This window comes from Pseudopodoces humilis, chromosome 26 (genome assembly GCF_049639895.1).
Source record: "Pseudopodoces humilis isolate 2021_Gansu_Grassland_sample_001 chromosome 26, ASM4963989v1, whole genome shotgun sequence".
Classification (NCBI taxonomy): Eukaryota; Metazoa; Chordata; class Aves; order Passeriformes; family Paridae; genus Pseudopodoces; species Pseudopodoces humilis.
In genome coordinates, this window is record NC_142225.1 from 4,886,759 (window position 1) to 4,903,261 (window position 16,503).

A 16,503-nucleotide genomic window follows, 5' to 3' on the forward strand; every position below is an offset into this window, starting at 1 on the left:
TCCATCCATCCATCCATCCATCATCCATCCATCATCCATCCATCCATCCATCCATCCATCCATCCATCCATCCATCCATCCATCATCCATCCATCATCCATCCATCCATCATCCATCCATCCATCCATCTCTTACTCCAAGGATGCTCCCAGGACATGGAGTGGGTTCATCCCAGCCCTGTCTGGATTTTTGGGATCTGTGGGGTCACCCTGTGAGCGCTGTGGAAGGTTTGGGGTCAGGGCTTTTCTCCCCATGCAAACCTTGAACTTTACTCAAAGGAGTAAAAGATGAGAAGTTCAGGATGAGTTTTTAACCTGAATTTTCTTTGGGCTCCAAAACTCCAGGGGAGAAATTCTGAAAAATTGTCAGAATTTTTGCTAAATCTTAAAGATGTGGAGTAATTTTTGCACCAAGCTGAGACAGGGCTGTGAGTAACTTACATCGAGTTGTTTTTTTACCTCTCCATCTCCTCCCTCTTATTACTCAAAGTAACCTGGGGGTAGGATTGGGAATTTTATGAGGAAATTTGGGATAAGATTGGGCAGAGTCCAGCTCCTTCCCATTCCTTTTCCAAAGGGATGCTGACAGATTCCCTCAGGGATGAGGTGATTCAGGAATACGGGGTTTTAATGGGAATGGTGCATTGTGGATACCCAACACGGACCTGCTTCCAGCAATCCTGGCCTAATTTCCAGAGGTTTGGAGGTCTTTTGTGGTCCCTGTCAGCAGTGAGGATTGAGAGTGCTGGAAAAATCCCAGATCCAGAGGCTGGATTTGTTTGTCTTTCCCAGTGGTGTTTGGGCAGGGAGTTGCCCAAACTCACCTGAGAGTTGGGAATGGGTTGGAAATGGGATTGTCCCCATCCCAGAGGCGGTGTCACCTTTGGAAATGGGATTGTCCCCATGCCCGGGGGTGGTGTCACCTTTGGCCTGGGGGGTGTTTGCCTAAAAGCTGGATGGAATTCCTGGAGCCGCTGTCCAGAACGGGATGGGCGGCAGGAGTGGAATCGGGGCATGGCTGTGTCCACACTGAGGGTCACAACGGGACTGTCCCTGCCAGGGGACATGGCTGGAGGGTCCTGGCAGGGGGTGATGGATGAGGGACATCCCTGGGACAGCTCCCCCAGCCCTGCCTCTTAACCCCAACCTAAACCTTGGAATTCCTCTGCCGTTGGTTTCATGGAACAATTTGGGTGGGAAGGGACCTTTTAAGGTCACCAAATCCAACCCCACAAGCTCCATCTTCACCCCATGTTTGACCTATCAGAGAAGACGACCAAGATAAATGATAATTATTATTTTAAGGAAGGCATTTGCATTGGATTAATTTGCATCCATCTCTCCTGTCGGCCCCGTCTGGGCTCTTCCCGGGATCCATTGGGATGTGGCAAAGTCCCTCTCCACCATCCATAGCAGTGGGAGTATCCCTGTCACCGACGTGTCTCCAGAGCAGAAAGAATAACTGCGCGAATCCTGTTGCATTCCATCCAAAAAAACCCTCCATCCTCCTCAGAAAATAAAAAAAAATGAAAGGAAAATCCATCCAAAAAATCCATCTTTTCCAAAAGAAACCTGATCTCTCTCTTGCTCTCCGCGAAGGTACCTTTGGTTTCAAAAGTGCAGGAAGTGGGAGGATTCACGGGACGCAGTCCGTCAGGAATCCCTGCCTTCTACCCTGATCTGTGCTGGGAGAGCTGGGAATGCTCCCAGATATCCCATTCCTACTGCTCGGGCGGATCCGAGGCCATCAGGGGCGTTGGAGCGGAGTGGGAAGAGCATCCTTGGAGTGACTCCCCAGGAAGTCCCAAGCTGTGTAAGGCATGTGAGGGAGCGCTCAGGGGGGGTTGCTGAAATCCTGTGAGTCTCCAGGCGGGATGGGGATCCCACGGTGGCTTGGCTGAGTGCTGGAGGGGGGAAAGGCCACTGTCAGAAAGGAGGAGGGGGTTTAGAGGGAAAAACAGCGCCCCTCCGGCTCATCCCGGTGCCTGCGGAGGTGTGGATTCCAGTCCGGTGTTCCTTCCTCGTGGTGTGGCCCTGAAGTCTTCAGGGAATCCTCCACCTGATCCCAGGGGTTTTTTCCATTCTCACCATCTGGCTTGGATAATTGTTTTGCTAATCATTCTGGTCTCCTCATCCTATTCTGATCCCACTCCTGCTTCCAGGCCCTCTTTGCTACATAGGATTTGTGGAGTTGCCTTGAAAAGAAAGCAGGTGTGGGGTGGGGGTCGGCTCCCCCCAAAATCCCTACAAAGCGAATTTCAACCCAAAAAGGTTTTTCTGCAGTGCTGTTTCCCCGGGCTTGGCGGGGGAGAAGCTCCTGCCCGTCCTTCCACAAATCCCAAAAGTTCCTCCACAACCTCTTCTCCTCCCGGGATGCTCCGGAGCTCAGTGGGAATGGGGGATGAGCTCCCTGCGGGTTTTCCCAGCCTCAGTAAGGACAAATCCCGGTGCTCAGGGAGGTGGTGGGGACCTGCTCTTCCCTGCATAGGTTTTTTTTCAGGAGGGAGGGTTTTTTTTAGGAGAGGTTATGGGCAAGGTGCTGCCGTGAGGATGGACAGCTCAATAATGCGGTGTTTTCATCCCAAAATCCACCCCTCTCCTCCTTCCACGCCTTTGCTCTGCCCAGGCCCCTCTCACCCCTTTTCCCTCCCCAAAATTCTTTGATTTCTTTCCCCCCTCCCCTCTGATCCAGAACCTTCCTGGAAGAATTAAACCCAAAAAGTTGGAGCTCCCTCCTAAAAGAACAAAAAAAGCCTCAGGGAGCCGAGCCCTACACGGGGCCCCTCCGGACTGGCCCCGAGGCAGCCCCAAACCGGGGAGCAACCCCAAAACTGGGGAGCAGCCCCAAATCAGGGGAGCAATCCCAAACTGGGAAGTAACCCCAAAATGAGGAGCAACCCCAAAACGGGGGACCAATCCCAAACTGGGAAGGAGCTCCAAACTGGAGAGCAGCTTGAGCATCTTCCCCCCTCCAGCCGCTCTTGCTCAGCCCCGATTCCCACTCCGGCTCCCGCCCCGAGCGTCCTTTGCCGTTGGCTCGTCTGCTAAGGATAAATGGCATCGGCGGCCGCCTGGGCCGCCTGGTTGCTTGGATTTTTTTTCTTTTTTTTTTTTTAAACTTTTTTTTTTTTTTGGTATTTTTTTGCTATTTTTAATCTTTTTTTTTTTCCCTCTATTTTTTGCTTGTTTGTTTCATTTTTTTTTTTTTTTTAAGTCCACGCTTGATTCCCTTTCCTGTCGGAGGCAGCGGTGGCGGCGGCTGCCGGCGGAACCCCCGGCCGCTCCGAACCCCTTGGGCTGTGGGTGTTTTTCCCGGCATTTTTGCTATGCCAAGGAATAAATGGCATTGACGGGGGACGTGGCCTCGGAGCTCTCGTTGCCCTCGGTCTCCTCTTTGTCCTTCTTGACCGTGTACTGGCCGATGAAGGAGCCGTCCTCGTTGAACTGGCCCTCGCCCCCTTCTCCGTAGTCCACCAAGCTGTCGTCGCTCTCCTGCTGCTTTATCGTCCCGTCCAGCGAGGTCTGGCTGTTGGGAAGAGGTTTGTTGTCTTCATCGCTGGCAGCAGAAGACAGACAGACACGGCAAGGGTTGAGAAACGGGGCTGAAAACCTTCCCCTGAGGGATGGAGATCCTAAATCGATCCGCAGCGGGAATACGGCTCAGCAGAGCCCTAAATATTGGGGGCTAGTCCGGGTGTGAGTGGAGGGTTGTGGGGAGGGTGGGAGGTGAAGGTGGTTGGGGATCTCTGAACACCCAATTTTACCATTTTTCAGCTCATTTTTCAGCTCAATTCATGATTAATTAATTAATTATTATTTACTTATTAAATACATTTCTTAACCTCGGTTTCCTCATCTCAAATTTATTAAACCCTGATTTCCTCGTCTCAATTCCTTTACCTCAATTCCCCGATCACAATCTGTAACTCCCGGTTTATTAACCTCGATTTCTTAATCTCATTTTTTCCCTCTCTGTTTTTTACTCTCAATTTCTTTCCCTCAATTTCTTTCCCTGAATTTCTTTCCCTCATTTTTATTAACTTTCACTTCTTACTCTCAATTTCTAAACCTCAATTTTTTAACCTCAATTCACTCATCTCAGTTTCTTACTCTTGGTTTCTAAATCTTCATTGCTCAATCTCGATTTTTTAACCTCAACTTCTTGCCCTCGATTTCTTAACCTCAATTTTCCATCCAAAACTTGGATCAATCCAGCTGGATGAACATCAGGAATATTTTTCCTTTGGAATTGTTTGGATTCTTTCTCTCAGTGTTTTAGCCCCCCTTGGTAACCTGGTTTAGTGGTTTGTTCACAGATTTCCTTGAGAAAACACAGTTTTTCCTTTTAAAAAAACACATTTTTTTCTCGGAAAACATGTTTTTTCCCTTGAAAAAATGTGTTTTTTCCTTGAAAAAACACAGTTCTCCTTGAAAAACCACATTTTTTTTCTTGGAAAACAGTGTTTTTCCTTGAAAAAAATGCAGTTTTTCCTTGGAAAAATGCAGTTTTTTCTTAGAAACCACAGTTTTTCCTTGAAAAAACCACATGCAAAGGGGAGCATTGCGAGGGGACACTTTTAGAATGCCAAGTTTTGTGCAGCTTCCAAAACTCTGGGAATTTACCTTTCCCAATTTATTTCTGGGCTTTTTTCCATCTTCAGTTTGGGTTTTTCTCCTTTTCACTAAAAGTCACTAAAAAATGTGGAGTTCGACCCAAAAGGGGAAAAAAATCCATTTAAAGGTTTCTTTTTAACCAAAATCTGACCAGGGAAAAGGTCCTTGAAGGGCAGGGATTGGTATCCCATAAATTGAGCTATTTTGGGAAGGATGAGAGTGGATCGCTCTAAATTGATATAAAAATAAATTTTTTTTTTATATCAACTATTCCATAGTTCATGCAAATTCTGTCATATTCCTGCAGATATCCCTGAAATATTTGTCCTCTCACCTCCATTCCTGTCTTTTTCCAGTTGTTTTTTTTTAGCTTGGGATTTGCCAGGCCTGCTCCACTCCATTCCTTTATTTCCCTTAAAATTGGTGAAAACTTTGAATTTTTATTTCTTTTTTGGCACTTTGCTTGGGATCTTGAGCAGGGCAAGGCATTAATTTTCCCTCATTCCACGGGATCATTTCTCCCTCATTCCATGGGATTCATCCACTCCCTGAAATGGGAGAGGAATTTGGGATCCCACCACGGGTTTCCTTGGATCAGTGCTTTGGAAATTCGATAACACACCCCCAATATTTGAGACTTTCTGTTAACTTGGCATCACAACCAAAAAATTAATTTGTTAGCTCTGGAAGCAGCTTTTGGGGTTTTTTTGCGAAAAGGGAGGAATAATTCAGTGTGGAAGCAGGACTGGTTAGAAAGCCCCAAAAACGCTGAGTAGAGAGCGGCAAAACGCAGATCTTCAATTCCCAGCGCCCCTTCCCAAACTTTGGGAGGCAGCTCGAGCCAAATCCAGAGCTGGATCATCTTTAATGGATGGGTTTGTGGCACCAAATTCCCGCCGGGAATGCATTCCCGGAGAATTCCCGCTGGTTTTACCTCTCTCCAGGGCCGTTTATCCCGTTAGTGTGTTAGGAGGGAGCAGCTCCTGATGGGATCTAACCCTGTTAAAATGGATTTCTGGGAGCGCGGCTGAGCTGGGAATTAGGGAACCGGAGTGCCCAGATGGGAATCACATGGGAAATGCTCTTCTGAATCCCATAAATCTTTGGGAAGAGGGGGAGGCTGGAGCCAGAGGATTTTCAGGACTAAGAGTGGGCAGATTGGTCAGGATCCACAGGTTTTGGCTCATGTCCCTTGTCCCCATTCCCTGGGATGCACTTTTTCTTGGAAAACTAGTTTTTCCTTGAAAACAAATCCCAGTTTTCCCTGGAAAATCCACATTTTTTTCCTTGAAAAAACCCACATGCATTCCCAAGTTCAGTCCTGCTCCACCAGGAGGGAGCAGCAGCTGGAGCTGGGGGGGCCTGGCTGGATTTGGGGGGCACACCCATCCCACGGAGCAATTCCAAGAAGGATCTGACTCTCCGGAAGCCGTGATGGCAGCGGGAATTAGAGGGATTTTGTTTAATGTGTTAGGCAGGGACGTGGGAACGGGGGTGGGGAAGTTTTGGGCGTGAAGAAATCAACGGGAGGAAGGAAGGAAGGAAAACAAAATTCCCAAAAAGCGGAGTGTGCCGGACTTCTGGCGGCACGAGGTCCTACCTTTCAAGAGACCTTCACGGTCCATGTGGATAGACCAGGTGAAAAGGAGGAGAAGGAATGGGAATAAAACAGAGAGAAGCAGAAAGAGCCTGATCAGAGAGAGAAATGAGGAGGTTCTGCATTCACAGGGGCAGTGCTACAACCAAAAAAATAAAAAAAAATGGGAATCATCGCCTCGTTATACCAAATGAGCCGGGAGAGCCGTTCCAGGTGGGATCAGCCTCCTTGGGTGCCCCCAGGAAGACATCCCAGCATGGAAAAGCCATCCAAGAAGGGCTGGAGGTGATGTCCGGGGGACAGTGGTGGCTCTGGGGACCCGCAGCAGGACAAAGGTGGCTGGGTTCACGCCAGCGTCCTGCTGGGATTCCTTGGATTCCCTCCCTATGGATAAACCTACACCTTCCCAGAGTTTTCCAGAGCTTTCCTCCCTTACGAGGCTCCCAGGACGGTTGTGTGTCCTCCCCTCTCGCTGCCTGCTGAGATGTCCCCTCCTGGCTAGTGGCACTGCCTGCTCTGTGTCACCTGTGCCCTTATCCTGGATATCCCGGGAATCTGGACCCTAAATGCACTCGGCTTCCCCTTCCCAGCATCCGGAGTTTCCAGCCGCCTCTCCGCGGGCAGCACGGAACATTTGGTATAATGAGGCACCGGCACTGGCACGGAACGCTGTCCATGGATAATGGTCCTGCCTTGGGAAGGAGCTTCCCTGCTTGGGAACGCCATTATCCCAGGATAGGAGCAGAGAGATGTGGCGGGATCTCGGGATGAGGAGCTCGGAGAGTGGCATGCACGGGGCACCGGGGACGTGAGGGTGACGAGGGCACAGCAGCCATGCCATGGGGAGGAGGGGACGGGAGCCGGGATGGGCTCAATTCCTGCCCTTCCCTGAAATCCTAAATGCCGCCGCTCCCGGAGCCCGGCCCCACAATCAGCCCCGAGCTCGGTCAGCCAACAGCTCCAGCCTCCGGCTTCACCTTCCCTCCTGCCTCCCAGAGGGAAACCTCCTGGAATTCTCCCAGGAATCCTGGTGTTCCTCAGGATTGCCAGCACCCCCTGGCAAAGTCTGTGGGTTCATGGGTTGTTGGCTTTTTTTTGTTTGTCCTTATTAGATTGGGGATTTTCCCCCCTTTTATTTAGTCCATAAAACTCCACGGATTCCATCCCAGAGTTTTATTGTCCTCCCACTGACTCCTGCCTTTCCCCTGGAAATTTTAGGGCTGTCCATAGACGTCAGAGCTCCAGCTGAGCAGAAGGATGAAGGATTCACCCCAATCCTTCCCCTTGCCTGGAAGGGAAAACCCCTTGGATGGTGCTGGGGAATTTCTGCCAGACGTTCCCAGAGCTTGGATTCCCTCTGGAGGGAGGCAGGGGGTGCCTGACCGTGGATTTTCCTCGGGAATGGTGGATGGGGCCAGGAGGGGGTGGCTGGGCCCCTTGGGTGGGCTCTGGAGAAGCAGAGCCAGGAAATCCGGGAGTGCTGCCAGAAGCTCAGCCTGGGGGAATCCCTGTGGGAATCCCTGTGGGAATCCCTGTGGGAATTGGGGGGCGGTTCAGGCTTCCCAAAAACCATCCCATAAATTTGGGAAGCACGAAACTCCCTATCCTGACTGGAATCATGGTTCGGGGCTGGGCTGTGTCCTGGTTCTGCCTCATTCCCATGCCAGGAGCATCCCATAAAATCCTTCCTTGGGAAGGGATGGCTCTGACCCCAAAACCTGCAGCAGGACCGGGCTGGGCTCATTCCTCCTCTGCTGTTTTCCCTGTCCCAGTGTGGGATCCGAAGGGAGCATCCCAAAAATTCACAGGTGGAATTTTTGGCCACCCCTTGAAGCACTGAGCAGCGGGGAAGGGAGGAGTGCTGGCCCTGGGTGTTGTGTGGGACATTAAGGAATTCCAGCCTTTCCCTACAACATCCTGCTGGGATGTGTTTGTATTTCATGTTTTTCTCAGAGTCTGGGGAGCTTCGTGGAATCCTCTGGAATAAAAATATCTGTCTGAAACGGAATTTCTGTGCCTCTGATGAAATAAGATGATGAAATAAAATCCCTGGTTCTGTTCAATTTCTGTTTCTGATTCATGTTGTTTCCCCTAAATCCTCTGGCAGAATCCCTTCTTATTCCATCCCTTCCTGAATCCCAAATCAATTATTCCCATGCTGGGAATGACACGGGGTTCAATGAATTGCTGGTTTAAATCAGGAGGAAAAATTCCCACCAGGTTTTGACCTCAGCTCAGGTGGGAAAGGGAATTTTAATTCTTTAAGGAAATCAAATTAAAATATCCCAAATCCCCTCGGCTGCCAGGTGAGTCCTGAGAGTGGGACCTGCTCCTGCTCCTGGGGAATCACGGAGAGCTGGGAATGCTTGGGAAGCTCCTGTCCCTTTCTGAGACATCCCAGGAGTTTTCCTGGAGGGAAAAAGGCTCCGCTGCTCTTTAAGGGTGACATTTGCGTGCAAAGAGAGGGATGGAGCCGGGGAAGTCGGAGAGGTTCCAGCTGAATCCCTGCTGGAGCCCTCATGGGGGTTTTAGTGGGATTCTGTGGGGCTGGAGCACAGGCAGACCCCAAATCACTCCCCTTTCCTGATTCCAGGGCTGATCCCAACAGAATTTTGGGCATTTCTCCCATGGATAAGGGGATCCTCTTTAGGATGCTTCAGAAATACCCTCAGGCTGCTACAAAGTTTGGGGTTTGGGGGTGATTTTGGGGATTTTATGTGTTAGGAGCTCCATTAAGGCCACTCTGCTCTTGGTGGGAGATGTTCTGGTGAGCTGATCCACAAATCCCATCCCAACAGAATTTTGGGCATTTCTCCTTTAGGATACTCCAGAAATACCTTCGGGCTGCTACAGACGTTGGGCTTTTGGGGTGTTTTTTGGGGTTTTATGTGTCAGAAGTTCCATTAAGGTTGGTTTACTCCTGCTGGGAGCTGTCCAAGGTTGCCGATTCCAGAATCCCGGGAAAAGGAGGTGGAACCCCACAACCTGGCGACTCCAGCAGCGTTTTAGGAGCCGTTTCCTTCGGGAATTACTCACAGCGGGAAGGCGGCAGGAGGAGGAAAAGGGGTTCAGGGATCGTTCCGGGGCGGGGGGGAGGTTTGTGGCACCACGGGGTGGGGGAGGGGGCTGTGATGGTGGGGGAGGGGTCGGACATTCCATGGGATCCTACCTGTAGTCGAAGGATCCGTCCTCCACGTTCTTGTCCTCGGGATTGAGGTGCTCGTCCTTGTTGTCCCGCACTGCGAAGGAGCAGAGCCCCCTCCCAGTTAAACCAGTAAGGATCGAAGGGTTTGGAAATGGGGAGGGGCTGGGGAAGGGGGAGGAGCTCGGACAGGTAAAAACTGCACCGGGGAGGGGTTACAAAGGGCTTACAAAGGGTTTGTAAAGGGTTTGTAAAAGGAAAAAGGGTTTGAAAAGGGTTTGTGAGGGGTTTAAAAAGGGTTTACAAAGGGATTGCGAAGGGTTTGAGAAGGGTTTGCAAAAGGGTTACAAAGGAGTTACAGAGGGTTTGCAAAGGGTTTACAAAGGGTTGGCAAAGGGGTTGCAAAGGGGTTTTCAATGGGGTTGCAAAGGGGTTACAAAGGGGTTGCAATGGGATTACAAAGAGTTTGAAAAGGGTTTGTAAAGTGAAAGGGTTTGAAAAGGGTTCGTGAAGTGTTTATAAAGGGTTTACAAAGGGTTTATAAGGGCTGAAAAAGGGTTTGAAAAAGCTTTACAAAGGGTTTACAAAGGGTTTACAAAGGGTTTGCAAAGGACTCTGCTGTGGTGGCACAGTGAGGGGATGTCTTAATTGTAGACTTTTCTTAATTTGAAGAAATAATTTTTAATTACTTCTTGAAATGATAAACGATAAATCGCAAATGAGAAATCAATAATAATGGTGTAAATGAAATATTAATGCATTTTATTAGTAAAGAAACGTGGAAATAATAACAAATAATAAATTAAATGAGGCTTCTCGTAAATTTATATCTAGAATTTATATATAAAACTGTGTGAAAGTATGAATTTAGATTTAGGTAAGAATCAATTTAGAAATTCATAAATAGAAAAATGATATAGCCACAAATTCATGACTCTAAATTCCCAGCACAGAGGGATAAACCCATCACAATCCCAATTCTCTGACACCTGGATTAACCCCCAGAATCCTGGGATTTCCCATTCCTTGCTTCTCCCTGGATATTCCCCCACCACTGGAATATCCCTGAATAGTTTAACCCCTAGGATTTCCCATTCCCAGCTCTCACCTCAATATTTCCCATCACTGGATTGTCCTGGACCTGTTTAACTTTTGGGAACGGCCATTCCCACCTCTCACCTGGATTTTTCCCAGGACTGGATAATCCCCAAGATTCCTGGACCTATTTAACTTTTGGGAATTGCCATCCCCACCTCTCACCTGGATTTTTCCCAGGACTGGATGATCCCCGAGGATCCTGAACCTGTTCAACCCTTGGGAACGCCCATTCCCACTCTCACCTGGATATTCCCCCACCACCGCGTTAACCCCAAGAATCCCGCTTAAATTTAGGGAACGCCCATTCCCACCTCTCACCGGGGCATTCCCCACCACTGGATGACCCCCGAGAATCCCTATGGAAATTTCAGGAATGCCCATTCCCGTTCTCACCTGGATACTTCCCGCCGCGGCTCCTCTTGATGAAGCAGACGATGAGCAGGATGAGCACGAGGAGAGCGATGGCGCACATGAGGCCGATGAACCAGCCTTGCGTGGCGATGTCCACCTGGTTCTTGGTGTAGGCTGCAGAAAAACGGGGAAAATATTCCTAAGGAACAGAGCAAACCGCGGAGGGAACGGAGGAAGAGGAATTCAGGAAGCTGGTTTGGGAATTTTCTTTCGTTTGGGTGGGTCTGGGTGTGTGGTTGAGGTTGTAGCTTGGGGATTTTTGGGTTTTTTGGGGTTTTTTGGCATTTTCTTAGTGTTTCTTTGGATTTTTTGTGGAGTTTTTTGGTGTTTTCTTGGTGGTTTTAGTGTTTTTTGGTGTTTTTATTCCATTTTTTATTTTTGTATTTTTTTGGTGTTTTTTGGGTGTTTCTTGGTGGTTTTTTGGTGGGGTTTTGGTGGTTTCTTCTTGGGTTTTTTTTGTTGGTTTTTTTTTTTTTGTTTTGGTTTGGTTTTTTGTTTGTATTTTTGTGTTTTTTCCTTTTATGGTAAAAAACAAAGTTTTATCAGGAACAAACAGTGAAGGGGCCCGACAGAAAGGAAAATCTGGGAAAAGGGAATTGCAAATAAAGGCACGGGAAGCTGGGGAAGGAATTTGATGGAATTTTCTGCATCCAAAAGCTGCTCTGGGTGTGGGGAGATCCAAGAGAAACATTCCCAAGTCTTCCTGTCCAGGGATTTTGGGAGCAAGGAATTGCTGAGTTCTGAGGGCTCATTGGAAGCCTTGAACTGGGATGAACTGGGATGAACTGGGATGAACTGGTGTCCCTGCAGAGGTGACAGTGGTGGCTCTTCTTCCACCACCACCCAGATCCTGCTGCCTTTGGTGGCCACCAAGGGTCTCAGGGCTGGTGGAAGCCCCCAGGACCTGGGAAGGAGTGGGAACATCTTGGAATGACACAGGGAATGACAATAGGAATGACACGGATCCAACCCCGGTGTCCAGGGATTTTGGACAGCACCAGTGGATCAGGGAATAGCCGAGGCCTGAGGGCTCATTGGCAGCCTTGAACTGGGATGAACTGGGATGAACTGGGATGAACTGGGATGAACTGGAGTGTAGAGAGCTCTGATAGCTCCAAGTGTTTTCTCCTGGAGCAAATTCCTGCCTCCAATGCCTTCCCTGACTCCCGGTTCGCTCGGTCAGACAGACAAATCCATGGCCTAAAAATAGCTCCAAGGCTGCCTTTTCCAGCCTCTCCTTGGAATTCAGCAAGGCAGAGGAGAAAATAACCTTCAGCACAGCGGGGGGGCTGGATTTATCCAAGCTGAGGGAAAACTGAGGTGTTCCCGGTGGGAATGTGGGAGAACAAGGGTGATTGGGATGAGATTGGGACTGGAGACCGGCAGGAGAGAGCTGGGAGCATCCTGAAAATCCGGTGGGAAAAAAGATGGATGAAGAAGGCAGGGAACAGCCCTCCCTCAATGTGTTTGGGGAGAAAGGATCTTGGAAGAGAGGCAGCAAATGGAAAAAAAGGGTTGGATTGGCAAAAATTCCTCACCCCCAAAATTTCAGGGGTCAAACTGTGCTTATTCCATTGGAATTGAGGCCAAGAGAAGGGCTTTCCTCAGGATGAAATCCAGGGAATTGCAGGCCAACCGTGACAAGGAAATCTGGATTCAAAAGGAGAATGGCACGGAGGAGAATCTTTGGTCAAGAAGTGATGCTGGACCTGGAATGTTTTGTGGATTTTGGGCAGCAAAGAGAGGGGAAGGAGCTTCCTGATGCTTCCTTTGGCTCCAACGCTGCCAAATCCCACATTTCCTTTATCCCAGGCTGAGCTCCGGAGTTCTCAAGGATGCGCTTTTAGATGGAGATGAATGGAGATGATGATGGAGGAATGGATTCAATTATCCCAGTGCTCAGGAAGGGAAGGGGAAGGGAAGCCTGGAGATGGAAAAATTCCATGAACAGCGATGGGATGGGATTTTTCCAGGGAGAAACGAGGGGATCCTCAAAATATGAAATTCCAGAGAAGCCTGAGAGGTGGGATGGGGGTTGGAGCTGGGTTTGGAAAGGAGGGAGGATTTTAAACACCGAGTCCCCAGGAGATCTCACAGGAGGATGGGGGCACTGCCTGTGGGTAAGGGGAAAATTCCCATCCTTCCCAAAAGAGGGGGGATAAATCCACCCTTCCCAAAAAAAGCAACACTCGAGGACCAAATCAAAGTCCCTGCAAAGGTGGATTTGGAGTAAAGGAGTGAGTGTCAGGAAGGAAACTTTGAAGCCCATGGCTGTGCCAGGGGATTTTGTGATTTGCTTTAAGGTGAGACCAACCTCAAGGGAAAACGGGGAAGCAGCTGCGGGATCTGACAGGTCCTGATTGGAATTGCAGCTGCAGAGCCTTTTTAAAAAATAATTAATGATAATTTCGTGGCAGAAAATTCATTACTTAAGAGTCATCGCTGGCATGGCAGGAGCAGAGCTGAGCTCCACCAAGTTTTTGTCTTGGATTGCAAAAAGAGTGAAAAATCCCTTTGAGCTCCAGCCTGGTGTGATCCTATTCCTAGGATCCCAGGATTGCTGAGGCTGGAAAATCCCTCTGGGATCAGCGAGTCCGAGCTGTGCCCGATGCCCACCCTGAGCCCTGAGTGCCACCTCCAGCTGCCACCTCCAGGGACGGGGACTCCAAACCTCCCTGGGCACTTCCAAGGCCTGGCCGCCCTTTCCATGAGGAAATTCCTTCTGCTGTCCAAGCTGAGCCTCCCCTGGCCCAGCCTGAGGCCGTTCCCTCTCCTCCTGTCCCTGTTCCCTGGGATAACATCCCAAATCCCCCCCGGCTGTCCCCTCCTGGCAGGGACTTGTGCAGAGCCAGGAATTCCCCCTGAGCCTCCTTTTCTCCAGGCTGAGCCTTCCCAGCTCCCTCAGGATTCTCCAAACCCTTCCCAGCTCCCTCAGGATTCTCCAAACCCTTCCCAGCTCCCTCAGGATTCTCCAAACCCTTCCTCATCTCCATTCCTTTTCCTGGACACTATTCCCAGTGTTTGGACAAGTTGAGAAACCCATTTATTTATTTAAAATATAGCAGCCCTCCTTCTACTCCACTATTTTTGTCATTTCCAAGTGCCCTTTGCTCCTGGGAGGAATTTTGTCAGCTTAATGAGCTGCCAGTTAATCAGGAGCAAAATCAGAACTCGGCCTCCTGCAGGGGAATATTTCTTATTTATCTGCCCCCAGCCTGAAGAAACCTTTAGAACAACGATTTACAAGATACATAAAAAAAAAACCAACACAACCCCAAAACCCCCAAAACTGCTCGGTTCCTTTTTATCCAAAGCATTCCCGATGCCATAGGATTGTCAGCGGGGGCCCGGCACTTGTGTCAGCGGCATCCAGCCAGGAGAGAAATGGATGTGGAGCATTTATTCCTGCAGGGAAGACGACAGCTCCGTGCATCCCACAGGGCTCAGGTCAGCACCAGCCTCAATCCCGGGGATAAAGGTGGCTCCATGCCTTATTCTCCATGAAAATATCAGTAGGAACCTCTCAATTATGGAAAATATATGCAGAGTCTTCCCAGCAGGGATCAGCCAAGGATATTGTGCTTTTTCTCCTTGGTTTGTTGGTTTTTTTTAATGATTCCCGGCTCCTTGCTGTCCCCTCCATCACCCCACGGATCCCGAAGTGGGGGGAAAGCAGGGGAGGAAGGAAAAGAGGCGGGTCCAGGTTGGGAATGGTTTTCCAGGGGGATAAAGTGGTTATTCAGAGGGGTAAAATCGTTATCCATAGGGATAACTCCCATGGTGGGGTGGGGGCTGACGGAGATTTAGGCCTCAGGGAAAGATCCAGAAACAAACAGAACTGGGGATTTAACCCAACACTGGAGCTGTGCTGGGAGGGGTCTGGGTCTAAAATCACCTCCAGTGGGATCAGAATATTCCAGGGGCTGCTGTGCCATGGATTCGCTCAACCCCGCAGCAGTTTGGGGACGAAGCCAAGGGCAGCCCGAGCTGGGGGTTTGTCAGTGAGCGGGGTTGGACACTCCAGAACCACCTGGGTGTGGCACCTGGGGACACGATGGCCTTGGCAGTGCCAGGGAACACTGGGACTTGATGATGGCAGAGGCTTTTCCAGTGTTAATTCCATGGAACAGCCGCCGTCCCTGCCATGGAATTACCTGGTGATATTCCAGATTTTCTGACAATTTTGGATGCTCACGGGGGGTGTGGGGAGCTCTGCTCCCCAATTCCCGCAGCTGCCTCACCCTGGGATTCCCATTTTCCTTTTCCCATTCCCGGCAGAGCCTGGAAACTGCTAGAGCTTCCCATCCCACAGCTGGAGCTGAGCAAAACCATTTAAATTCCTTGGAAATCCCCACCTCTGCCCACGACATGGTCGGGGAGGCTGCTCCAGTATTTCCTGCTCCGTGGAATTCCAGCAGAGTGGAATTGACAGGAGCTGTGCACAGATCCTTATGGAAAAGCCCCAGGTGGATAGGAAGGGATTTAGGGCTGTTTGGATTTACTGGGAATCATTGGGAAGGAACGGCGGAATTTTATAAATGTATAAAGTTCCTGTGGGAAAAGGAGGGAGCGTCTGGAGCTGGGTGGGAACTGGGGGAATCCACAACGAGGAAGACATGGAAACCACACGGATACAAAGCCTGGAAAATTCCACACAAAATGCCAGAGGAAACGTCCCAGGAGTACGGAAATCCCTAAGGATACGCTTGTGCCAACACCACATTCCCACTCCCAATCCTGCATCCCGCCAGTGACATCTCGTTGTCCCCCAAAGTCCCAACGCGCACCAAGGGGCCGCAAGCAGAGGCTGTGACAACACGAACGCGTTCTCCTCCCTTTCCTTCATTCCAAAGGATCCCCATCACCAGGGATCCTCATCACCAGGGATCCCCATCCCAAGGGATCCCCATCACGAGGGATCCCCATCACCAGGGATCCTCATCACAAGGGATCCTCATCCCGAGGGATCCCCATCCCAAGGGATCCCCATCACGAGGGATCCTCATCACGAGGGATCCCCATCCCTTCCTGGGATTCTCCTCCTCCGTGCAACGCCTGGGTTGGGAAATGCCGGGAGTGGGGGGCGGTGGGATGAGGGGTTTCCATGCAGCCATGGCCAAAGCACTGTGGAGATGGTTGGGCCATGCTGGGGCCATGCTGGGGACACTCTGGGGACACGCCAGGGACACTCTGGGGACACGCGGCCGACGCCTGTCTCACCTGAGCTGGTGGTAAAGGTAATGTACGAGTGCTCACTGGGGTGGGACCATATGGGGAACACCCACAGCTTGTACATCATCCCCGGCGTCAGATCCGCCAGCTGCACCGAGGACGGGCCCTGAGCCTTAACGGGGATTGATTTCTCTGTCTTGTTACCTGGGGAACAGAAACCGCACATCAAACCCCACCCGGACACCCTGCGGGGACACCGGGGACACCCCGGCCCCGGCGTGGGGCTGGCCCTGTGGGCTGGCCGGGAATGACGTGGCTCCTGGGGCAGGGAGCTGCTGGTTTGGGATCTTCTCCTGAGCCAAGGAGCTGCTGGTTTGGGGTCATTACTCCAGGGACAAGGAGCTGCTGATTTGGGATCTTCTCCTGAACCAAGGAGCTGCTGATTTGGGGTTGGTACCAACCCAAGGATT

At 50.3% G+C, this 16,503-nt stretch overlaps 1 protein-coding gene across 16 annotated transcripts in view; it reads right to left on the bottom strand.

Moving 5' to 3' along the window:
* Positions 1-3,241: 3,241 nt before the first annotated feature.
* The window catches only part of NFASC (neurofascin), a 68,614-nt gene continuing 55,352 nt past the window's right edge, over positions 3,242-16,503 (bottom strand). For 8 of the 16 annotated variants that reach the window (XM_088066992.1, XM_088066988.1, XM_088066995.1 and 5 more), the window contains 4 exons: positions 16,082-16,237; positions 10,844-10,975; positions 9,380-9,449; positions 3,242-3,555 (listed from right to left, as the gene is read on the bottom strand). In XM_088066992.1, the coding sequence (XP_087923118.1) occupies positions 3,324-3,555; positions 9,380-9,449; positions 10,844-10,975; positions 16,082-16,237 (590 nt within the window). In that variant the 3' untranslated portion in view covers positions 3,242-3,323. Of the gene's footprint in view, positions 3,556-9,379; positions 9,450-10,843; positions 10,976-16,081; positions 16,238-16,503 lie in introns of those variants that run through there. The other 8 variants (XM_088066999.1, XM_088066997.1, XM_088066998.1 and 5 more) reach the window with 3 other exon arrangements.